The sequence below is a fragment of the Rousettus aegyptiacus genome, unplaced genomic scaffold (assembly GCF_014176215.1).
Source record: "Rousettus aegyptiacus isolate mRouAeg1 unplaced genomic scaffold, mRouAeg1.p scaffold_m13_p_6, whole genome shotgun sequence".
NCBI lineage: Eukaryota > Metazoa > Chordata > Mammalia > Chiroptera > Pteropodidae > Rousettus > Rousettus aegyptiacus.
Genome location: NW_023416309.1, coordinates 14,878,348 through 14,904,638, shown reverse-complemented (window position 1 = coordinate 14,904,638; position 26,291 = coordinate 14,878,348). Strand labels below are relative to the sequence as shown.

General features: G+C 42.5%; 1 protein-coding gene across 3 annotated transcripts in view; it reads right to left on the bottom strand.

Moving 5' to 3' along the window:
* LOC107519509 (prosaposin) overlaps positions 1-26,006 on the bottom strand; it is a 30,626-nt gene extending 4,620 nt beyond the window's left edge. The window contains exons 1-9 of one of the 3 annotated variants that reach the window (XM_016162292.2): positions 25,894-26,006; positions 10,271-10,404; positions 8,405-8,479; positions 7,786-7,911; positions 6,517-6,717; positions 5,970-6,113; positions 4,325-4,381; positions 2,491-2,499; positions 537-668 (exon numbers count right to left, since the gene is read on the bottom strand). In XM_016162292.2, the coding sequence (XP_016017778.2) occupies positions 537-668; positions 2,491-2,499; positions 4,325-4,381; positions 5,970-6,113; positions 6,517-6,717; positions 7,786-7,911; positions 8,405-8,479; positions 10,271-10,404; positions 25,894-25,933 (918 nt within the window). In that variant the 5' untranslated portion in view covers positions 25,934-26,006. The remainder of the gene's footprint in view (positions 1-536; positions 669-2,490; positions 2,500-4,324; positions 4,382-5,969; positions 6,114-6,516; positions 6,718-7,785; positions 7,912-8,404; positions 8,480-10,270; positions 10,405-25,893) is intronic. The other 2 variants (XM_036223825.1, XM_016162293.2) reach the window with 2 other exon arrangements.
* Between the last annotated feature and the right edge of the window lie 285 nt (positions 26,007-26,291).

Genomic DNA, 26,291 nt, shown 5'->3' with positions numbered 1-26,291 from the left:
GGAGAAGAGATAACTCAAGTACAAATAACTTGGGAAGGTTTGGAATAAGCAAGGCATGCATGTGCCATGTGATAAGACATCACGTGGCCTGGGCCCATGAGAACTAGACTGTAAGGACAATTTTGTTCACCACTGGAGGTGAGCTGTTCTCAGTCTCGTTCTCTAAAACGCTGCCCAACCCATGAGAAGTGCTGAATATAAACTGATTATGGAATGAAGGAGGATCTTCAAGTAAAGAGTGCTGGGAAAACAAAAGAGACACCCATGCATGCACACTCAGAGGCTTCTGGGGTGTTCTGAGAAAATCAAGTTTGCACGATGGCTACAGTGTGTGGAAGAATGTGGGGGAAGCCACAGAAAGCACTGCACTTCAGAAAAGGTCAGGCTGGAGCCAGGCACTGAAAAATGATCTTGAATGCAGTGCTAAAAATGTAAAATAACGTGTAGACTCAATCCCATGAGCTCTAGAGTTTATAATCATTGAAATACATGCACTCAATACCACGTTGGCCAGTTCAAAACAATCGCACAGATACCTTAATGGGCTCTACCAGTTCCAGGGCAGGGATGACGTTCTCCGAGACCACTCTGGCAGGGATCAGAGGCTGCATGGGCATCTCCTTCACCTGGTCACAGAACCCAACCAGACCACAAATCTCTTTGGGTTGCTGAAGAGAACATGAAAAAAGCAGTCAGATACAGGCCTGCACCCACCATTCCTGTCTCACCCTCTACACACAAATGTCAGGGTGCTGCACCTTGGTCCCAACATCAAGGGCTGACTGCCCCCCGCCCCGACACACACGGGCAAAAATTCCGTACTAAATCTAAAGGGGCTCATGCAAATGCAGAGGGACCAGTTTCACATGGGGGAGAAGGCCACACAAAGCTCTGAAGGGAGATCAGACAAAATCACTGTCTCTGCTCCAACCAGGGAGCACACCCTGGGGAAGCGATACTCCTGGCACCTTTAAGAAGTAATCATCCCCAAGGACACTGGTCTGCCCTAGAACCTGCTTTTCAGTTGAGCTGGCTCACTCAGTAGGAAGTTCTATGTTCTTTCTAGAGAAGGAACTACTATGCTCATAAAGTAATAGAAAGCCAAATGGGTTAGAAATAAAACCACACCAGATCTTTCGGTGGCAGGACCATTTAAAATGATGCATTAGGGAGAAATGCTGGCTTTTTAAAAACCCACATCCTACATTCACAATTGCACACAGTACACATGAAAACCCAGTCCCCCAAACTAATGAATCCTTTCAAGTCACAAGGTCTCTAGATTGATCGCCTTTCCCAGACAGACACCAAACCACAGAGAACTAGATACCATTCACCATATGATGGCCAAGAAAAATATACATATTTATAAACCAAATGGCAACCAGCAACTAGCTCTGGGCCTGATGGCATCTGCCTCCCACCACCAAACCATAAAGCAGCGGGAACAGGATTGCTAAAAACAAGAACTGTTAAGGGAAGAGACTTAGACCACAGCAATGGTTCGTCTTGTTTTAATATTGAGAAGGTTCTAGAATTAATTAAGGTTAGGGAAGTCCGATAGTATATTCTAAATATCCTGTCTTTGGCACACTTTAAAAATGGAGGGAAAATTAGAATGGAGCCAAAGATACAGCAAGTTTTTAGAAAAAAAGACAGATTCACGAGGTGTATGGCTACTTTGTCTCAGCTTTGTTCTACTAACTCCAGTTTTGTGGAGCCTAAGTAAAAATTCACATATTTCGGCCTAAGTTCTCTCCTACTAGACTGCAAAATACCTTTGAAAAAAATTTAGTTACAGTGCTCAGAAAGGGGCGGTACTCAGTACAGCCCCCGAAATGGCTCATGAATTGTCTGAGGGCTCAGTGGCCCACTTTATGCCATAAGTGGTATAGCTCTCAAGTTGTCTGAGGTTGCTCCAGGACCCACAGCACCCCATCACCCAGAGGGGCAGAAGCCACAATCAAGAGATTGTTTCCAATTCTCTAGATCCAGCAGAGAGGGGAACAGCCTGCTCACTATTTGCAAATAATTTACTCATGCAGCAGAAGCATTTCTGGGGTTATGAGAAACAGGTCTAAAGACATGCAGTGCTCTCGAGTCATGACAGAAACAAGGCGTCCCATTGGAAGTCAGGCCTACATGGGTGGAAGCTAAGGCATCTCCAGGACCACCCATAGTTCCCCATCACTACCATCGGTACCCTGCACGTGGCCAGCTGGGTGCTGATTTAGCCCAGAGTGTAAGGCCCTGCTGGCTTCATTTTCTGGCCCCCTGAAGGGGAGATGAGATCCCCATCACCTGTATCACAGAGGAGAGATGCAGAAGCTCTCCTGTCAGCCTATTAACACAGAGAGGGACCCTCCCTGCCTTTCGTAATCTTTCCTTGTATCTGTCAGAGCTAATCATGCCATACCAAAAAAAAAAAAAGAGTAAAAGAGCTACAAGCAGCAGCAGACCACTAATACAAGCAAATTCCCCATCACATACCTGTTCCTGCTGTTGAACAAAAAAACAGGAAATCGAAGATGAAAATAAGAGAAAGGAAAGGACACAACAGTTAAGAAAAAAATTAAAATAACAGTCAAGCAGTTAACCAGGGGAAATACCCCTGCAGTCACTGATCAGCCACCTCGTTCCCACTACTGAGAGCACATGGGGCTCTAAAAGCTACTGTGGCATTCCTCAAGGGACAGGCCCCACTGTCCAGCTTGTGTGTGCACCGTCCCTATGTCCCTGACACACCAAATCATGCTCCAAACACTGAGCAGCATGTCCCCGGAAAACACTGTTACAAAGGGCACTCCATTCTTAGAAGCCTAACCCCACCCACCATGCCTGCAAGGTCCTCCCCTCAGGTTGGTGAGGAGCCGCAAAATGTAACAAGACACAGGGCTGCCTAAATTAGGAACTTTGTCCTTTGGTTCAGCAATTCCAGTTTTAAGTATCTACACTAAGGGAAAAAAGAGAGATGTGCATATACATCTATTTGGCTATAAGGAAGTTTGTCATGCTTTTCATCCCAAGGGCAAACCTGAAAACAACCTAAACATCCAGCCATTGAGGGCTGGTTACATAAATTATGTTTTAGCCACACAGTGGAATATTATGCAGCCACTTAAAACTCACTTAGACAGAATATTTAATGACCGATATGATTTTAGAATAAAAATGCACTACAATGTTTGAAGTAGTATATAAAATGTGATCCCATTGATGTTTTTTAAAACTACAAATGACTTTTTCTTTGGGAAGTACTATCCATATTTTCAAAGAATTTCTATGAAGCATAATTTTTACAGTGAGAAAATATTTTTTTAGTTAGCTATGGGGAAGCTTTAACTAGATCAAGTCACATTGAAGGCTTATTTTTTCCTACCCTAGCTGCCTATCTCTGTAAGATGCCTAAGAACAAGGTGGGGTGTGAATAATAATCCCAAATAAACCCTACTGTGACTGGATGGAGTCCTTTAGTGATTAAGAGTGGGACCAGGGAGTAAATCTTTTAGGCTTTGTAGGCCATAATGTCTCAACTAAAGTATGCTGCTGTGGCACAAAATGGGCAGTTATGTTCCAATAAAACTACAAAAACAGCCCCTGGTTAGAGAACAAACTCAAAGACTATAGGCCAATCTCAACATAGTCAGAAGTCAGCATGACAGAGAGAAAAAGTACAACTCACCCCTCAAACCCCAAAGATTAGGTCTCAGGAGGCCAGAGCATGTTCCCAATGAAATGATGCTTCAGACCACCCAGCTCTGTGCAAATGATCTGCATGGAGCTGGCCAGCTGGCTTCCCAGGATCTATACTTTCTAATAATGAGAAGATGCCCCTACCACCTGGATACATCAGAAACAAGTCTGAGAGGTATGGGCTCAAGCAGCAGTGACAGCTAACACTGCTGCAGAGTGCAGGACCAACTCTAAGGGGTGGGACTGACCCCTTCTCAGAACTCAGGTTGCAACACAGAAATTCTCAGGCCTGATCTAGCTACAGAGCAGACTATTCCCATGAGCCCAGGGTAATGCCAAGTGCTAGAAATCCGATGGCCAGCTCACATATGCAGAGGCAAATGAACTGCCAAGAAGGCACCCAAGCAGTTGGGGTCATACTGGGGGAGGCAAGGGGGGAGGTACTGAGCTGTAAGTGGAGAGCCTGTGAGTCAAAAAGGGCTAATTTTGGCCCAGTTTAGTACTCAAAGGTTTAAAAAAAAAAAAAAAGTGAGGTGGGGTGGAACTAAACAAAATATTTTTCAAAATTACTGGAAATCACAAAATTTGAAATGAAGAAAAATGTTAACAAGGTGCTTTCCCTGCCACCTACCATATGCATCATCATTTGGATAGCAATTTGAGAGTACTGGTTGACATAGTTCTTGCACTAGGGAGAGAAAAACAGGTTAGTGAAATTGCTAATACACACCAAAACTAAAAACAAAAAACAGCATTTCCAGCCCCAAGAGTATTCTTATAAATGTCTGCACTATTCAAGTTTTAATAAGATAAAAATGGCAATTTGGTTGTTTTATACCTTATGGGAAAAAACATGTGTGCAAAAGGTGTTTTAAAAATGTTTTCCAAAGGCCCTCAAAGTCCTCCAATCACCTTTTATGGCCCAAACTTGCCCCAAGGTCATCCAGCAAACTTATTCAATGGCAATTTAGAGTGAGTGTGGCTATAAGGAATGCTGCTAGAAACCAGAGATAACTTTTCAAATCCATTCACGCACTCTTGGACAGAATTATTAAGTTTAAATCCAGTAGATAAACCTGCCTATTGTCATACACATCTAGATATTTTCTATAGATGAACAGTTCCCAATCTGTTTGGCACCAGGGACCGGTGCTCCTATGAGAATCTAATGTTTGATGATCTGAGGTGGAGCTGAGGCAGTGATGCTAGCACTGAGGAACGGCTGCAAATACAGATGAAGCTTCACCAGTTTGCAGCTCACCTCCTGCTGTGCAGCCTGGTTTCTAACAACTCACGGACCAGTAGCTAGTGGTCCGACGTCCAGGGTTGGGAACCCCTGCTGTAGACCCTCAGAAAATAGTTCTGGTAATTACTGGTCTGAGGACCAGGGTTGGGAACCCCTGCTGCAGACCCTCAGAGAAAATAGTTCTGGTAATTACTGGAGTGCCTACACAGTGAGAAAACAAAGGGTAATATGACAGCCCTCCAAGAGGGTTAAATTGGAGAAGCCAATTAACATAGCAATATGCAACGATACTTCAATGAGGCTAAGAGTCCCAGGTTTTCAAGAGAGTAAGTTGACAGAGAAGAACTCTTGACCTCCAGAGCCAGCCATTCCCATTGAGAAAGGCTGCTCTAAATCCCAGACCCATGGAGTCATTACAACCAGCTTCTCTACATCTAGTCTGGCAGAGGCTTTTCGCTTGTCAGGCGCTAAATTGGCATTTTGGTTTTACACATCAATCTCATGAGTGTGGTTAGTGTGAATAGAGTCCAAAGAATGAAGCTCCCCCTAAGAGGCTAACAAAATAAGTTTCTGAGCCCCTACATTCACCAAGGTAAGGAAGGCATCCCAGGTGAACCTCCTGCAAGCCAGCCTGCACGGCTTCTCATGGATGACAACCCTGCTGGCTGTGGGGAGAGCACGCTTAGAATTATGAATATACAACAGTGAGGCTTCTAAAAATGCAATATAAGTGGTTCTAGTGTTGTTTTTTATATAAAAGGTTACTGGGAGAAAAAAGAAATCTTCACGAAAGTAGTCTCCTTCCACTCTTTTATAGCAAGAGTTTCGTTACATACACAACTGCAGTTAACCAACAAAGTATTTAAATGCCTACCACCTATTCTAGCTGCTTTTTAGTTTAAAGGAAATGAGAGTTTGAACAATCTCTTCCTCAAAGCTCTTAGGTTACAACTTAAAACAGTACCCCAGAAGTGAAGTTTTCTTGGTTCTTGCCTCCTGTCTCCAGAGTCCATGAAGAGACAAGACTTACCATGTCAGCGATGCCAGGCCCCAAGCGGTCACACTGCTCCCTGGCATGTTCCACCAAGGCCTCAACAAAGGTGGAGTTGGTCCTTACGGCATTCTGGATGTCAGTCACCATCTGAATGCAGTCCTGGCAAACGTCCCCACCAGCCTATAGAGACAGGGGCAGTTAGCTGTAAACACTGCATAGTCCTCTAATAACTAAGAGGATTCAAATTCCTAAGAAAAGTTCCTCACATGCTCACAACCACAGCACTAGGGGGTGATTCCCTGAATAGTTCCTAATGTGTTTCAACAGGCTCTAAAATCTCAACAGTTTTAAAACCAACTGGGCATTGATTTTAGTAAAAGAGAAAAGGGGGAATATCTTTGTGTATTTTTAAAATCCTAGTCTTCTAATTTAATTTAAATATCTGGGTTCTTTAGAAGCTATCTGAAGGCTGGCTGGTATAAATGCGCCCAGTTTAAGAACCGCAGACACATTGCTGTCTTCATGTCTCATACTAATCCAACCAAAAATAGAGCCCAGTGGCCAAGCTTACACACTGCCTTACCTTAGGCTGGGGCTCGCTACGGGGACCATCCTGAGGGTAGAGGAGGAGAGGAATGTTGGCCATGAAGGGAGCCACAACCTCAGCCACATCCAGTTCTGGGATCTTATTTGACTCAAGCTGTTTCTGGTGATTCAGCTCTGCCAGGTGCTTCTGAAGAGACTCGCAGAGATTGAGAGCAGAGCAGACCTCCCCGGGATGGCTCTGGTGGGGAAAGAAGTCCAGCTGGAAATCCTCTGACCAGAGGAAATCAAAACAGACTACCTAGTGCCTCTGAATCAGTCTCCTACCTTATCTTTTAGCCTGACTTGTATATGCATATCCAGCTCACAGCATCTCAAACTAAACCACCCATCCCTTTCCCTCTCCATCTCCATTTCAGCAAATGGCTCCACCACCATTCTCCCTGCGGGTCAAGCCAGAAACCTAGAACACACTCCTAACTCCTCCCTCTCCTGCACATCCCCTCCCACCATCCCACCATCAGCAAGTCCAGCCCATTTATTCTCTAAAACGGAGTTGCATCTGTCCATCTCCCCTGTCCCCAGCACATCTCACACCTATCCTGCCAGTTTTCCCTCCTGCAAATCCCAATAGGTACGACATAGACTAAACCCTTAGAAAGGTATATATGATCATGGCATTCCTCTCCTTGAAGCTCTCCAAAGACTTCCCGCTGCACTCGTAATACTTAAACATGGCCTAAAAGGCCTTGCAAGATGTGAGCTCCATCTTCCTTGCCAAAACCTTGGTCCCATCTTGGAACAGTGACCCTCTGAGTTTTTTAAGTACCTATTCTTTCTAAGAGTCTTTCCAAATTTCACAAAACCAGCTGTTGTTCATTGCTGAAAACACAACCTCTGGGACAGGGTTTATGCAGAACAGATACTTATTAACTGAAAGTTGAGCATTCTTGTACATTCCCTGACTTACTCCTCAGGATAAAAATCACAGAAACAAAATGAACTGCTTGCTCAAAAGGACAGTTAAAGATCTAATTATCAAATCAGCACCTATAAGTGTTATGGCAGTTTACATTCCCTTCAGTAATTCTACAAGTTCCCATTTCTTGTACTCTCCCCAACCCTTGAAAGTTACAGCAGAGGGTCCTGCCATGCCAAAACCATTTTGGATGTTAGAACTATAGTTAAGAGCTGTTGAGAAAACCTAAATCTATGAATGGACTTTCCATTTTAATCACTCTATTCTGGTCTGGTACCGCCCTTGGGCCGCATGAGTACCCTGAAGGAAGATCTAGTCTCCACCATGTACCGTTTGTCCTTTAATTATGTCCAGGATGACTGGGAGGTAGGAATCCACGATCTCCTTGCACACGGCAGACATATTTGGCTTTGGAAGCCAGTCACAGGTCTTCTCCAAGTACACAAGGATCTCTTGCTAGACAGAACACAGGCAAGGGTCAGATCAGCACTTCTCTACAAATGGGCCAAAAGCAAGAGGCTCTCAGGGCAAAAAAAAAACTTGGAAGGGGGCAAGTAGGTGCCATGGCTCTGTTGGACCAGTGAGGCAAAGAGGAGACCCTCTCATTTGCAGTCTCACAGGCACAGGGAATCCTAAGCGGGAACAAACAGCCAAATGTACCTAAAGGTTAACGTAATGTGATACAAAATCTCAGTCAACCTTAGACATGTAATACCTAGGGGTGGGGGGAGCAAGCTAGGGCCCACAGCCTGGTTTTGTATGGCTTGTGGCTAAGAGTGGCTTTTACATTTTTAAAGGATGTGTAGAAAAACAATTATGTAACAGAAACAATATGAGACCTAAATTATTTCCTGCTTGGGTTCCTCATTAGATCCCCAGGTCACAGCTCTTTTAAGAACCTGATGCATGTGGCCACCACTCATAGTCACTCATAACCACGATGACTCACCTCAGTGGCATTGTCTTTCAACATGTTGCCAGCTGCAGTGATAACATCTTTACATACGTCGCAGGGAAGAGATTTCTAAAAGGAAAGAACATGAGGGAGAGAGATCTGTATGTGTAGGTCATAACTCACACCACGCACAGCTGAAAATTCCCTTGACCTGTTTCCTATTTTACCTAACCAGGGATATGACTGTGGCCATGTCTGACACACCAGCACATCCTGGTTCCCCAACCTAAATGAGGAGCACTGGGATGCCACAGGGGAAGGATTAGATGTGACTGACCAAAATATTCTGTGCTTCTATGGACAGACACCCTTTTCTTGCATCCTCTAACCCTTAGCACCTTATTGCACATAATACAGGCCAAATTTTATATTAATGCTCACAAAAGCTCTGTAAGGAAACAGGCTTAGAAAAGTAAAAATCAAAGCAGCAGGAATCAGAGAAAATCAGTAATGCAATGCAACATCACCTGGGACCAATATCATTATCACAGAGTTAGAGGCGGTAGGGCAGGGAAACAAGCCCCAGCCAGACACTGGCACTTCTGTCTGGCACGCCATCTGCCTTACACTGCCTCGATAGTGCTATGTTCATGTGGCGCCACATGTCACCATGCCAAAGCTTACAGACATGACACCAATCTTCTAACAAGCTGGGCATCCAGGGCCCCACATGGACCAGGGCCATGGAAAATCCAGTTGGTTCTCAAAGCTCTTGGGGAGCTCCCTTCTTGATGTCAACTGATTTTCAACCCATGAAGAAAAAACTAACATGTCTGGGTAAGATTAAAAAACACCTGTGAACTTAGCTGCCTTTAGAGAAACCAATTTGAAACTTTGGACCTAGTCAAGCTAATAATTTACATGGACATAACCAAGAGATTCAGCATTACTCATGAAACTGTCCTATCAAGAGACAGTTCTAAAGTCCTCATCTGATAAACGTTCAATTCAGAAAGAAGCAGTATTAAAAACAAGATGAGAAGTAAATTAGAAACCAAATCTGCAAGCAAGTGTGGCTGAGAAGGTGGTTTTCCTGTAAATTCGGAAAATATTTCTAAAAGAGCAGTGTTATTTCATTATTCTTCATACTAAAGGAATACTAGTAGCCACTGACAAGTTTTAGAACTTGAACTCCACTCAGTCAAACTTGGCCTGTACTCAGGATGTAGCACATCCCAGAGCAAGCCAAGAGTATCTTCTGCAGCTGGCTGGTGCAGCCAGCAAAGCTCGGGTGTCTCCTGAGAGGGTTCAGGTCATGTGAAGAATGCACCTGAGGTTTGTCGTCTTAGAGTATTCCCCATGAGTGTTAAGAGCTCCACATTAATATGTTATATTTAACACTGTTTAGATGAAAAATCAGTGATATCTTTTCCACTTTCGTTATAACTGAAAATAAAATTTTAAATAGCTACTAAAGTTCTACGGTCTAAATCAATGATCCAAAACAGGCAGCTGAAAGAGGGAGAGAAAACATCAAAAAGGGGGGAAAGATTTGAAAAGCTTAGCATCAACTCTTTGAGTGAATGATATGCCCAGTCCTGGGAATGGAAGCTGCGAACCTGCTGGTCCCTGATCTGGAGTGGAGGGCTGTGATCTGCAGAGGCCTGGAGGGCAGCATGGAACACACAGCAGAGGGCACTGGAGGACCTCATCCTAACTCTGTCACCAGGAGACTGGGAAACCTTGGGTTCTCCAACCTCCATTTCCTCTGGTAAAATGGGTACGGCCACCAACAGGCCTGCCTCCCTCAAAGGGTCACCATGGGGAGCAAACGAGATGAGGCAAGAGAAAGTGTTTTGTAAAGGGCGGTGGTTACAGACACCATAAAGGGATCTCGAGTTCAGAACTAATGGCACTCACCACTGTTGGCTTGTTCCAGACAGTCTGCAGGCAGTGCTTCACAGCCCCACAATCGGCCGCTGTCTTCACATTCTGGCACCACACTGCTGAGCCTCTGGTGCATTCTTCAAGGCCTAGGACAGGGCTGGCTAGAGCTAAAAGGCAAAAACAGTGTAAGGAGGTGGCTCATTTCCCACATACCAAGTTTGTGTGCCCAGGGTTAAGGGCTAGCCCTGGCATTTAGCTGGACACTCTGGCTTGGCCCCTCATCCGGTTTGTATGAAACACAAACCAGAGGCAAGGCATCCAGACAAGAAGCTGTGTTGTCATATAAGACATGGGGCTGGAAGGGACTAATTTATCTGGTTTGCTTTTTTCCTCTCAAACTATTGTTAAACAGTATCAGGGAGTATCAAGCCTTTTAACCTTTAAACCTTTAAAAAATTCCATGATGTAATGAAAGAAATCACAGGAAAAGAGATTGACTTCTATAAAAATACAGATTTTAACTTCTACAGGTAAAAAGAAAATTAGCCATTTTTTTTTAACCTGTAGGGAAAAACACCAAGATTCATACCCTTATTACACAGAACAATGATTTTTAACATTCTAATAAATGAGCTCTTGTATAAACCTAATTATGCAAGTTTCTGCACATCAACAAGTTTAACAACGAAAAAACAAGAACACGTAATCCACTTTGATATCATGAAATGAACATGTGTCCACTCAAAACCAGATTCAATGCATCTCATCTTCCGTGGTAATGACAAAAGAACTCAGGCAGAGGTCACGAGCACAGACATAGGATTAGGAAAAACCAAGGTTCAACGTCACCTGGGACTAAAGAAACGCAGCTTAAAGAAGCTGCCATATGTTCTAAGTTAAATCGGCCACACAAAAAAGCCTTGTCACTGAATAGGGACAAGTTTGTAGTATAAGACGCATTCTTATAAGGCTGATAACAGTGTGACTTATAAGTACTTAATATACTTGTGGATTTTAATAATTGAAAAAAAAATCCCTCTTCAAAAAGTAATCCACTTCAAGAAATACATTTTAAAGAAATACAGCAATTCAAAAGGTAAAATATGATATGTGTAAATATGTTAAATATAATTCACACTACTAAAAACCAGTAGATGTAACCTGAATAGCCAAAAAGAGGGAAAAACTAATGATATTCTTACTAAAATATTATGTAGCTGTTAAATACACTTATAATGTATGACAAATAGAAAAAAATTCAAGAATATGAAATTGTAAAGGAGTTGTACAAAAATCAGACAAGAACAAAGCAGGTGGTTAGCTGAATTATTTAACTCCCAGTGCTACATCCTGTGCGTATAATTTTTTAAAAATGTTTTATAAATTACCTTAAGAGTTCCTATGTTTCTTAAAAGAGGTCTATGGTGTCCTTGATTTGGGAACTGAAAAATTCTCAAGCAGAAACAACAGGTTTATTACATCAGGCTATACGAGATAGGCAACTGCGCAGGGGGCATACTCCAGCAAACAGCACAGTGGCTAAACCACTGTGCTATTGTAAACAGGCCAAAGTCTGAGAAAAAAACCCCACAGCCACTAAGAAATAGATTTAGAACCCCAGGAGTCATGCTGCATGTTGCTTCAACGTGTAAGCCAAAAAAGGGCACAGTAATTCTATAGACATGTAACAAACATGCACTCACACATACACACAATATACACATGCAGGTGGTTAGGTGCTCGCCTTTCAGAACAGGGAAGGAAATGAAATGCAATTGTTACTAGCTGTTCAACCAAAGCTACCAGTCCACGAACTATCGAGGAAAAGACTAAGTCAGAGGTCCCCAAAAAGGCTCAGGACAGACTATCCACGCCCTTCAGACACCAGCAAATAAATTATTAATCTGCTGTCCACATAATAGCCTTCTCTGTCCCCCTGGAGCCAAAATCACCACCACAACCAGTTCATAAACTCAACCAAACTAGCCACATTCCAAAAGCTGTTGGTTTAGACTCTAGTTTCCATGGGAAAACATGCACCAGATTCAAAATAATACTAGCGCCCCAACTGGCCCACAAAAGCTTAGTTAACTAGTAATGTAGCCAAGCTAGGCTAGGGTCAGCCCTCAGCTGTAGGGCTGGAGGGGTGGGAGAACAGAAGTTAAGTGACTAGAGTAAGTGCTCTGGGGAGTATGGGGTCACAGAGACAACACAAATGGGAGCCTCAGACCTGGCGGCTCCCACCACTTACTCCCATGCTCCTCCCAGGCACTGGTCCCCCAGGACTCCTGAAAAGCGCGACTAAGCTACGCTACCTGATTCTATAACCAAATTAGAAAAGAGCCCAAATAATGAACAGGAAGCTATAAAATAAGTCTTTAGACAAAGAAACACATAGTGATACACAGGGAAGCCAGAAAGAGAATCGACATCAGCAGAAAAAAAGCCAGTGACCAGTCCTCTGCACATGGCCTGATGGCTGTTCTCCATTCTTACAAATAGTCAAGTAGAACTTTGATCTAGGGATTTTCTTGTGTCTTCCCAGCCAGGAACTGGCTACAAATGACCAAACTTTAAGGAACACAACTGCAGCATCACCAGCCCAAGCAGCAATACTTTGTAGCTTATTTCCTCCACCTAGGAACTTGAAACAGTAATCATTTGCAATAATGACTTTATTATTTGTCTAAAAATCATCCTGGGTAGCCCCTTTTATCTGAGATTGGCCCAGCTAACAAACCTAAGGTCATTTCCCAGTTAAGTAAGGCAAGCTCCCACCTCAGAACTAGAAGTAAAAGGCACACATAGTAGCCAATCTCGTAGACCCTATAAGGTCATCCAAGTCAAGCATGCAAAAGATTTTATGGACACAGAGAAATAAAACTCAAGTCCCAGCTCCTAGAAATTCAGTTCTTAGCAATCCCTATTTACCTGTGACCTAAAGCCAAATTTATAAAGGTGCGTGTTATAGTAACAGTCTGTGGTATATAGATGTAATTTCCTAATATGACCAGATATGTACTAAGAAACAACTGCGTGTCCTCAAGATTGGTAATGTGAGGCTGAAACACAAGCCTGAGTGATACCTGCTGAGAGGTTCAGGTGCTTATTTCAGAAGCTAATCTCCTAAGAGGGAATCAAACAATGGGTCAGAACATGTGGAGACATGAATCCTTTCCCCAGAAAATGTATTTATACACAAAATCCTCATACCATTTTAGGGGGCTCTCAGGAACCATGATACCTGCCTGTCCAGAGATTCCCAACTGTGGACTGAAAGCCCTAGCAGCAAACATTTTTCTCCATGGTAGTGGAAAAACAATGAAAATAAAGGCAGGATTACCAACCCCATTGACTGGGGCAAGTTCGGTGCCCTCCGATGGAAGATCAATGTGAACAGATGACATACAACAAAGTAAATGGTGACATGTTAATAGAAATGCAGGGCCCCACATGCCCCGGGAGCAGCAAAGAAAATGACTGCTTAGGGAGAGCTAGAGGTGGCTTCTTCAAAATGAAGTTTAAACTGTCACCTGAAAGATGGAGATATCAAAGACTGGCTGGCTAGTGGAAAGGGCATGGGGGAATTCCGAAACACAAAGACACAGCAGTTCTCTTTGTCAAAGGGGAAGAATTCCCCTTTGTCTTTTCAAGAGTGGGGCAAAGGAAGGTGGCAGGCGTCAAGCTGCAAAGACAGACCTCATGCACACCGGGCAAGCTCATCCCCAGATGATGAGTCCATCCTGTGACCAACAGCTCACGCAAGAATCTTCATAATCTAGGCATGATGTGACATTATGTGTCAGAAGGACTGAAAATTAGGTGGGAGATTCAGGTGATGGGGCACCAAAATGGTATGGAGAGCTCATTCGAAATGTCCCTGCAAGAAGCAGAGGCAGCAGGGCTGAAAGAGAGGCTAACAGAAAGATTCTGAAAGAGCAAGACAGCTAAAAAAATAGAACTCACAGGGTTAAATTGAAATGTGATGTCTCTTAGGCTAAAAGAAAATGAAATAGCAAGAGCCAACACACAAGAATGGAAGTGGTGGTCAGAAGCTGCAGCTGCCCAAGCCGGCCTGAGTAGAGGGCAGGGCGCAGGCCACATGAAGGGCAGAACACATCTCGGTGCTTTGCTTTCTGTTAGCCAGTGACAAGCACAGCAGGTCGGGAAGGTGAGGGTATTCCTGAATCCCCTAGAAGATTGGAGGCATTTATCTGAGAGAGAGAATGTTTAGGAGATATGCAGTCAACTTCATAGGTGAAAGACACCTTTCATGTTATCTGTGGTCTCCAATCCCAGACCTCAGAGCAATGAGCCTGGCTCAAGACAAAGAAACACATTTAACATCCACAGGAATATAAAAAGGAAATGGCTTCCCTCATTAAGTGATGAGCTCTCCAACAGTTGAAGCAACCAAGCAAAACAAAATGCCCAACCTCTGAGGAATTCTGTGTAAGAGAGATCCAGAGTGGTAAGCGGGGCCAGAAGACTTCTTAGGGGCTACAAGTCTTCATTCTTACAATGACGCAAAGGACATTTTCAGTATTTATACATAATATATAAAAATTACCCTTTCTGATGAGTTATTTCTCAAAACATGTTCCCAGAAAAACTTTCATCTCTATTCTCATCCTCCCACAATCTACCCCCAAATATCAACTTCCTTCTCTGAGGTAATATGCTGAACTCTAAGAAAGTTCTTAGAATGTCTGTCTGACCCCCTGGAGATTTCTGATTAAAATATGTCATATTAAGAAATGAACACTACCAGGGTGAACCAAGCACTGCACTTCTTAATTCAAGCGATGGCATTTGAGCCCTCAAAACTCTGATAGGCTGAAATTAGAGAACTTAGCATTTCAGAGACTCTGAACTCTATGGGTAAGTTTCATTTTATTAAGATAATAGGCCTTTTGTTTTTTTTTTTAACACTTCAATGTTATTTCCTTTGGAAAAGGGTGGGTGCTCTGTTCCCTTTTTACTCCCCAGCCCTAGAAGAAAACAGGCATGTTCTAAGACATTCTACATGTAGGTCACTCATCAAAAATAGATTGCAATAGAATTTTACTGTATTGAGAATGGCTGCCACAAGCTGGACCGCCCATGGGCTTTGTGGCAGCTCTATATGCTAGACAAAAACCTCAGTGAGCTGGAGAGGAAGGGAGAGTTCATTAGAGTCAAGTGTGTGTCAGGTCCTCTTATGATGACTTCCTGTGAAAAGGAATAAAACCCTGAGTTTAAAGTGAGCCTTCTAAGGCAATTGACCCACCATCTGAATTAAATGTTTTTGAAACATGATATACTGAAAATATGAACTGTCTCCAAGTCCTGTCCAAACGACCTTAAGCAATTGACTGTCTTTTCTGAGTCTGTTTTTCATCTGTAAAGTGAAGATGAAGCCACTAATGTCACTGGATGGTTGTGAGAATCAAGATGACAGAATTAGACATTTTCAAGTGCCAGAATACTAAATCTCTCAACCATTATGCCCTTACCATCATCTCTCTGGTATTTTAATTTATTCAAGTATCTTGACTGCCCCAGTAGGCTGCTTTGAAATCACAGTCAAGGGTTCAGATCATTGCTCCACCACTTCTAATCATGTGACCTTGAGACTTCTGTCTTTGATTCTGCAAAATGGCCTATTGCTTGTACTCACTCTTCTAAGAGTGTGTAGGAATTAATCAATATTTGTAAAATATGGCGCAATGTTGGCATTCTGTAGCAGTCCAATGAGTGCATTACCATCATCCCCATCATCTGTAGTAGCAACAGGGCCTTTCTCTGATCCACTATCTTGCCCAGAACATATGCTCCACAAACAGCTAAATCAAGGCTCTTCTATTTGTTTGCTTTACACTTAATAAAGTAATCAACTGGCAGCTTAATGAACTGAAGGGCTGTATCCCAAAACCCTCAGAAGTTGTTGGTTATTAAATTCAAGACCCAGGAGTCATATGCTGGACCATGAAAAGAGGCTTGGTATCAAGGATGCAGAACACTGTCATGAGCCACGTGTCGACACTGTAACCTGGTTGCTAAACGAGAACCCCCGGGTGAACAAGGAGAGCCGCCCAGCAAGACAATGAAAGTGAGACAGGAGAAAAGCCTGCAGTAATTCATGAAAGTGAGCTAGGGGCTGATTTTCCTCCTGTCCCAATAAAACTGTCATAGTTCAAATTATTTTTGGAACCCACCTTTTAGAAGAGCCCCCTCAAAGCCTCTCCTTTACTGGAAGGGTGAGGAAACAATATGGCAACAAAATTACTGCCCCGAGTGTTGGGTGCGGGCAGACCTGACGGAAACCCCTGCTCTGCTGCTTGCTAAAGCTGAGACCCATACATCTCGCTTACACCGCAGTTATCTGCAAAATACAGAAAATAAGAGTGCCCCCTTTTCGGAAATTCTGTGAAGATGAATGAGAAAATAGAGAAAGCACTGAGAATGCCCAGTACCTACAAAACTGAGTTATTTGTACACGTAATTGTTAATGGTGGACTTGACGAGGAGGTTGGCCAAGGAGAAGAGTTCTGATTCTAATTTTTATACTTTGGCATAATTTAGTTTTTCCCATGTTACCTTTACAATAAGAAAAAAAAAAGTGAAATCTTCCCACCTGTCTCAGGGAACAATTATTACCCAACATGGCAGAGACCGTAAGTTGTTCCCTATGTCCATTCTTCACTTCTTTCAGAGGAACAGAACTAAAGACTTTTAGCTGCACACATGGCTACCAAGATTAAAAACATTTCCCAGTCTCTTTTCTAGCAGGATCTGGCCATGAAATCACATGCTGGCTGATGGGATGTTAGTAGAGGTTATCACCTTTAGAGAGAGGTGTGATGGCTGGACCTTTAGCACTCATGCTGGACCATGAAAAAAGAGGCTTGATATCAAGGATGCAGAACATCGAGCTAGAAGACTGTGAGTTCTGGACACAGGACCACCATACTAGCCCTATTCTGCCTGACTCCTGAACTTTCTATGTTAGATAGGAACAGTTCCATCATATTTAATTCACTACTACTCCAGGTCTCTGTTGTCTACCATCAAAATTAAGCCTAAGTAAATACTAGCTTAATCACCTACCTCATTCACCAGAACAGTCTCCAAATAACAAGCCTTTACTAAGGCTTACCCTCCATTTGAGGGTATTTAAAAGCCTATGTACACAATGTAATTACCAAAGATTTTGAAAAGCAACCTCAGAATGAAAGGGACATTTCCTAGAAGGTGTATCTTATTCTCTATTTCTTAAAACAATCAGTCTGATTATTTTAGTCATATAACATGTTTTCCTTTTAAATATTTTAGGTAGCATATGCTAAATACTGTTCAAGTCTAGCTACCGATAAAAGGATAACAGAAACGGCAGGAAGGCTCCTACCACTTATAATCAGAGCAAACATTCCACAGGGAAGTGGATCTGCTGCCTGGAAATGTATCACCATGGCAACAAGCAGGTTGCTAAGAAACCATTAGAAGATAACCCCAGGAGGGGCAGCATCTACCTTAGATCTCCTGCATTCAGACATTTCTCAGAAGAATTCCAGCACTTAGATCCCCTAAGAGCAGGAGATAATGCAACGCACTCAACATTACTTGATCATAGCTGGTGTCACAAGTAGCTTCTGGCAGGGAACGTTTGTCTCTTTCTTATAGGACCCTGCTTCTGGAAAACATTGTGCAGAGCAGGAAAAAACTCTGCCCATTTAATCATTCAGAACTGCATACCCTGAGAGGCAGCCTGCCTTAATCTGGAGAAAGTAAGGTCCTAACATTCCTCTTATCACAAAAGAAATCCATGGCAATAAAGCTCTCAAGCTCATAAAGCTGATAGCCCATCACCTCTGGCCCAGATAAGCTATTATGTGTTATTTAAGACAAAGGTTCTTTCTTCCCTGCTTCCCCTCTCCTATTACTGCCTTGCTTTTTAATTTTCCTCACAAGTCAGATCATTCCAGAACAAGAAATCAATCTACATGGAGAAGGCTATAGAGTTCTCAAGCAAACTACCTTGTACAATAACTGAGACACTGAGGGACAAGAATGCAATCTTCTTAGATTGTACAATAGCAATGCAAGATGGCACAATTAATTTTGGGAAGAGAAATTCCTATCTAGTTATTTGAGAATACTCTACTTCAATATAAATTCCTGCTAGCAAATTTCTTCCAAAATGTCAACCAATCAGGTGATGATCAGAGATGAACTTAAATCACCTTAGGTAAGATTATGCTACAGGTGGGCCTTGAAGAAGTGAACCCAGCCTGGCAGGATTGCTCAGTGCCCAGTCAGGTGAACAGGTACAGGTAGCAGTGAAAGGTGCATCTGCATGGTTCTGGACTCGGCCCAGGGTGCTGCTTAAGTCGATACAGTGAGCCAGAAGCTGGCATGGGCCCTACCCCCATGCCTGCTAACTGGCCGGGTGGTCTCTGCACACTTGTAGAAGACAATAATATGTTACAAAAATATTTCATGCAAACCCCACTAAGAAAATTCAGTGTTCCGGAATTGTCCCATGTGATTATTTATTAATTAAAGTTTTAGGTATGTATCTGTCTACTACTATAAAGTCAGTCACTTTTGACTTACTTTAGTTAATACTTAACAGGAATACTGCCTTCGTTTGAAATGCCAAACTCTAAATTCGGACCGTGGCAAAAACTAGGGCAGGATATTAGAATGCCCCCAGCATTCTGATTAAGTAGCTCTCACCTCAGAAGGCTGTTGTGAAGATTAAATCAATGCTAAGCAAAAAGCACTTAGAACAGTGCTGGGTACACAATAAACTCTGTGTTAGCTATCATGATGGCTGTGATCAAGGAGGGAACTGCAGGCCTGGAGGGCCTGTGTTTTAGGAAAAGTTATTTTTCATTAAAATTATATGTTAAATGTAATGGGTTCATTACCATTTCTAAAATTTTTGTCGGCTTAATTTATAAAATGGTAAGTATCATAAGATACAACCCACACAAAAAAAAAGCTTTGAGGTCCCTGAATACATGGATCCTGAGATCCCCATTTCTCAAAACGTTTAAGAACCATGAGGTAAACATTTATGAACAACCAACTTCTGGAAACAAAAGGAGGAAAAACAACTTCCTCAATTTATAGCTGGTTCTCTTTTCAGATTTACCTCAAATCAGAGCCACCAGGGGTATCCAAGTCATGTTAGATTCCTGTGTCCCTACCACCCACATAAAACCCTCTCCCATAGTTTTGGGTATGGGTCCTTCTACCCTGAACACAAACTTCACATGAGCCCAAAGTCACCTTTGATTTGTCAACTCCTAAACACAATTTCTTTAAATTTCAGTAAATAAAAGAAAATGCTTTATTTGTGATAAAATTTCACACTATTAACATTTAAGTGTCAACAGCACTTCCTGAGTTGAAGTCTACTTGGCTACACCTTACACCGCCACCCAGCAATGCTTAGCTTCTACTATGTGCCAAGCACTGTTGTACATGCTGCAGAGACAGCAAGGGATCAAGACGGCAAATAAATATACCATATAATATCAAGTAGTGGTGAGTGCTATGAAGAAAAATGAAACAAAGTAAAAGAAGAGCTAGACCAGGGCAGGGTGACCATGGCCATTGCAGAAAGAGCCATGGAGAATTCGGATAAAGCAACAGCTGAGCAAACTTGAATGGAGGGAGTAAACCTCTTGGGTTATCTCGGGAGGAAGATGTCCCAGCAGGTGGAACACAAACTGCAAAGGTTTGAGCAATAAAAGGTACCAGGGGTCAGCCCTGACCTGACAGAAGGTAAGGGAGAAGAGCTCTGAGAGGCAGCCAAGGGCCAGATGACATGTGACCTTGCAGGACAAACTTTAGGTTCTAATCTACTGAAACGGTAAGTCACGTGACCCTCTGGTATCAATGCCTGCCTACACATGTGGGACAGAATCCCATCACAACTGCTAAAGAATTTTTTTTTATTGTAAAAACATCACTAAGACTGACAAAAAGAACTTTCTATAGTATCTCCTTCAATCTTATTTATGAAGTGTCCACTAAAGTAATTATTTCTTTATAAAAGCAGGATCTACCCAAATATGGCCAGAATTCAATTTTAAATTTTAAAAGTATCATTAGAATTTACCTCGCTTTTTCTGAAACACAGATGTCCATCAATAGGGCTAACTAAACCAACACATCCATACAATAAAATACTCTGCAGCTATGTTTTAAACAACTGAGAGGTAGGCAGAGATTAAGAAAATATGACAATAAGTACAATGTGGTAATCTGGATTGGATCCTAAAACAGAAACATGAGATTAGTGAGAAAATTGGTAAAATTCAAATAAAGCTTGCAATCTCGTTAACAGTATCATCCTGATGTTAATTTCTTTCTTCCGACAAATGTACACTGGTTATTGAAGATGTGAACAGAAGGCAAAGATGGATTAAAGGTATACAGGAACTCAATGTATTTTATAACTTTTCTGTAAATCTAAAATTATTCCAAAATTTAAAAATATTTTTTTAAAAAGTAGTAGCACGGATCTATTTGGATTAGCATGAAATGACCTCCACGTATAAATAAAAGGAGAAATAAAATGCAAATGAAAACTTTATCCTTTTATCAAACTGGCAAAATTTAAAGTTTGACATCAAATGTTAATAATGCAAATAAAAATACATATATGGTGGAAAAATTAATTGCCAAAATCATTTTAGAAAATAATTCAGCAATTTCTAGTCAAGGAGAAAATATGTACACTCCACAACTCTGCAATTCTGTTCCTAGGTATATCCTCTAAAGCAGGGGTCCTCAAGCCCCAGGCCGCACCAGTACCAGTCTGTGGTCTGTGAGGAACTGGGCCACACAGCAGGAAATGAGCAGCAGGCAAGTGAGTGAATCTTCATCTGTGTTTGCATGCACTCCCCAGTGCTAGCATCACCACCTCAGCTCCACCTCAGATCATTGGGCATTATATTCTCAAAGGAGCACCAGTCCATGGTGCCAAAAAGGTTGGGAACCTCTGCTAAAGACATGTATGTACATGTGCACAACAATATTTACAGAAGCAGTTTATAACAGAAAAACAAGTGGTGATAATCCAAATGTCTACCAATAGAATGGAGAATAAGTATTATATAAATGGAATACTAGATTGTAGTGAAAATGAAATAGTTACATATTATCAGCATGAACCTCACTAGTTAAAAAAAAAAAAAAAAACTAACCCAGGAATAAATACAATATTCATAAAACGTTTAAAATATCCAAAATACTGCACATACTATTGAAGGTTACACTTATATGCATGAAAGTGTAAAGATCTGCAGGAGGATGATAAATACCAATTTGAGGAACATGGTTATCTATGGAGAAAGGTGCGGGGGTGGGGGTGAGGTGCAGAGGTAGAGGGTGGTAAAACAGACTTACCTCAGATACCAGTTAGTTACAACAGGCCTAGATCTGAGAATTCAGGTTACCAGGAACCAGCGCTGATCTGCTGGGCTGCTCTAATAAAAATTGAGTTTGGCAGCCTCGAATATGGACTTCCATCTCCCTCCTAACTGCTAACTACCTACACTGGTTTATTTTCCTGACCCAGTAATCCTGTCCAGCACACATATTTATAAGTCAATTTAATTTTATAAATTTACAACATCCTTTGACATGTAAGACACAAGGGGACATCATAAAATCAAGAGCAGAGAAGGGTTACTGTGCTGGTGGGACAAGAACACCGACAAACAATACTGTTTTTATTCGTGGTATAGCAGCTAAGCTTACAGTACTATCTAAGCCCTGTCATACAGTAATTTATCAAAGCCTCACTGTAACACAATTATATAGGAACAATTATTAATCCCATTTTACAGATGGAGAAGCAGTTTAAGTAACTTGCCCAAGGTCATACATCTACTGTCAGCAATATGATAAAGTTAAACTTCTATTCCACAGTACCGTCTCAGTCCTATCATAAAGAATTACAAATTCCACAGGAAAACATGGATTTTATAAATTATTTTTTAGTACACAGGCCATTACCCAAGGCCATAGTTCAGGTTATTTTCTGGAACTTCATGGAACAAAAAATAAGGCAGTTAGTTCTTCTGCAGCAGCCTAATTCTTCACCCTAATCAATATATTTCTATTATTATTATTATTATTATTATTATTATTATTATTACCTACAGCACCTGGTCTTCCCAGGTGGTCTCCCATCCAAGGGCTAAGCAGGCCTGACCCTGCTTAGCTTCCGAGATCAGACATCGGGCTTGTTCAGGGTGTCATGGCCGTAGACCATGGACTGTGGCTCCACTGTGGCGTGAACCCAGGACCTTCTGCATGTAAAGCAGACAGGCTAACCTCTACATTATGGAAACATGTCCTATCATTGTTTTAAATGGTTTAAAAAAAAAAAAGAACAGGCAATGTAATTACCATTCTCTCTCTTCTGCTGATTTAAAGAAAATCCAGACCTTCCTTCATGGTGGCAGAACCAGAGAGCTTAGAGCTTGGCATCCAGTAATCTAGAATGCTAGAAGTTTGCATCCGAAAGTCCTGGCATGCAAGTGGCCTGGTGTTGGCCTTGAGAGTTTCCCATGCCTTATTAGGTGATTTCCCCAGCCAACACACCCTGTCTGTCCTTCCTTTTCCTGATTGTCAAGTCCCAGCCTGGGACTTGACATACCAAGAAAATGGAGGAGCAAATTCTCCTTCCCCTAATCTAGAAAAACCCAGACCACTCAGTCCAATACCTTTCAGCTCTCATAGGAGACACTCACCAAATCCCTAATTGGTTAATACAAATAACCCCATCATGAATTACATTAGTTTCAGAATAAAACTAATCACTGACTGAAAATTGATAAATGAGGGATTTATCCAACATTCCTGGCAGGTGAGAACTGGAATTCTGTTGATATTCAGACTATGACATAAATTTATATCTTGCATCACATGCAGCAGTAGCTATCAAATAAACGGTATTTGTACATAATACATTCTAAGATCTCTAGAGAGCCTAGCTGCCTCAATACCTGGCAAATGCCATTCATCTTGTTAGCCATTACATGTGACAGTAACAGAGGCAGCTTAACTTCAATGAGCACATACCACATCCCCAGCACCAAGCCACACACTTTACACATATCTACCTCATTAACACTGGATAGCCTTTTACCATTAGAGGAATCACCCAACAATATGTCCTTACTGTATGATTCCTTTATAAAAAGTTTTAAACTGCAGTTTTTACATCTATGGTGCTAAAAGCTAACAAAGCGGTTTCCTCTGAGACAAGTGAGACAGGGTACTGCATGCAGAAGCATAGAGGATTCTGGATGCTAATGCTCTAATCCTTGGCCTTGGAGGCTGCTAATGGTGAGTGTATGTTCACTCTGTGGTAATTCAAGTTGAACTCTTTAAATGTGTGTTTCCTGTATGTAAATTACAACCCACTAAGTTTGTAAAAGAGGTACATATTGATGGAAGGATATGGAAAGAGCAAGCATTGCCAAGAGTCCTGGGTTCTGATACTGACTTCCCCAGTAAATGGCCTATGATTTGGGAGAGTCAATTTCCAGAGGCCTCTGTGTCTTGATTCCTTACAGAGGTGAGAGTAGATGCTCTTCAATTCTCTCAGTATACCATCACTTCCCTTTTTCAGGTGCATAAAAGGGAGGGACAACCATACAGGTAGAAAAACGACTAAAAAGCAGGTGTCTCTACCATGAGGACATCATTAAAACACAAACCATAAAGCTTTTCCAGATTCAGGATGACACTCTGTTGCGACATGCTGGAACAGCCAGTTCTAAGGATCTTTCAGGGAGCAAATGATAGTTGCAGTCGCTATGCACCTTCATTAACAAACTAAATATTATTAGAAATTTTAGGAATAACATTTCCAAAAAGTTACGATGGGGCCAGAGCTGTCAAAGCAAGCAGGCATTCATATACTATGTTATCAGCATGACCCTGGCATAATCCAAAAGGACTGGCAGCAAGGTTAAAGGAAGGCCATTATAATACACGCCATTTACCTAAGTGTCCAGGGAAGAGAGTCTCTTGGCTAAGTTAATATTTTGGTTAGCCACCTACCCACATATTCCAGAAGAAGACTTTGCATTTCCAAAGAAACAATTAAGCCCCTTTTGGGTGATTGAGTGATTCAGAACTCTTAAATGTCTTGTGACAAGTGACTCACTGCCTAAGAACAATTGTTTGATACTGGGGAAAAAAAAAAAAAAAAACACCACCTGTTCTCGATCAGTATAGGAAATTTAGAGGCTAGTATTAATTTATTATACAGACCATGGACTAACAAGCAGTATCATCTCAGTAAGAAATAAATTTTCTTCAGTGACTATAAAACAAAAAATATAAGCAGATCACCTTTCGCATTATACAAGTAAAACAAATCAAAGAGCTTGGTTTAAGGCTCAGAAACATTTCTTGAGAGTTACTAAAAACTAATATGAGGAAAAACATCTTAAATTTATTTCATCTATATTTTCTTTGATTTTCCACCAACTTCTATCATCCATTTTGCTACTACTTATTAAAATTTGGATGGATGCATGGTAGTAAGAATGAAAGCTAGCCCCTAAATTATATAGTTAATAAACAGAAATCAAAGTTGGTCCTAAAGATCAGGTTTATTTCCCTCACTGGGCTATTATTTGAAAACAGCCAAACCTGGGATCCTCTCTACATATAAATTAAAATCTGGCTCCACAGCTATCAAACTACAGAATTCTGGTAAATACTCAACTTCGCACCTTTCCCTGTACCACATGATTTCAATTAGGTTAGCATGAGAAAGCAAGAATTAGAGGGGGGAAAGGTCACGGTGACATAGGGAGGGCACAAGGGCCCTTTCTAATTCCAGGAAGGCAGTGTGGCTTGTTCCCATGAGCTGCCTTCATAATCTGCAGTGGTTTTTAACAACCAGTATTATTTCAAGGCAATAAACTGGTGTAAGAATACTCCTATGCACAACTTCTCCCATACTTATGTTTTCCCCAAATGTAGGCCACTGCACTGCTAAAGCCGGCCAATGACTGTGAAAGACATTTTCAAGCAGGTGAAATGGGGGCTCCACTGCAAAATCATTGGGACCGCAAAAACCGCACACCTTCAAAACCTAAGATCAAAAGTAGAGAAATATGCAAAGATAAACATCGACACAGATGGTATAATGTAGTTATGAGCCTCCTGCAACTTCAATACTCTTAAAAATTGTGGGGCAACTGAGGTCAAGGGCCAAAGTATCCAGTTGGATGGGGCTCCGGTCCATCTCAATCATGTGCGCCCAGCACCAGCACAACGCAGCTACTGGAAGGCTCACCCTACAGGCCCACCGCCAAAGCCAGAAGGGCAGCCGGTGGGGAAGGCCCCGGGCGGCCCCAGCCGCACCCGCGCCAGCCGCGCCGGCACCGACTCGAGCCCTGAGGGAGATGCCGCCCGCCTCGCCCACTCGCCGGACCCCAGACCCTAAGCCGCCGGCTGGGCGTCTTCTCCGCGAGTCTCCCAGCCAACTCCCGCGGGCGCCTGCGCAGTGCGCTCCCCTTGCCAGCCCCAAAGGGGAGCAGAAGGACGAGGCTCGGTACAGCCCGCTCCGGGACCGGTGGGCAGCGTTCTGCTGGGGACCTCTTCCTCAGGTTGGGGGTCCCAGGGCTTACCCGCGCCCAGGAGGCTGGCCAGGAGGATGACCGAATACATGGCGCCGCCCGACTCCACTGTCTGCAATGCAGAGCGTCAGCTGACCCTCCGCAAATATAAGCCTGCCCCGCCCCGAAGCCTCCCACCGCGCAGGCGCAAGCTCCGCCCCGGCCGGGCCCGTCGGAGCTCCCAGCGGCCTGACTCAGCGCCGCACAGGGCGCCTGCGCGAAGGTCAGGCGGGGCTGCAGGAAGAGGACGGGCGGGGACAAAAGGGGCACCATAGTAGGAGGAATGTGTGGTGGAAGCGTAGGGAGAGGCAGCCAAAATGAAAACTAATAATTCAATAAGTCATCATTAGGGATTATCTGTATAAAATGTATTTTAAGCCTCACATTTTTTCTATGAGTTAACATTTTTT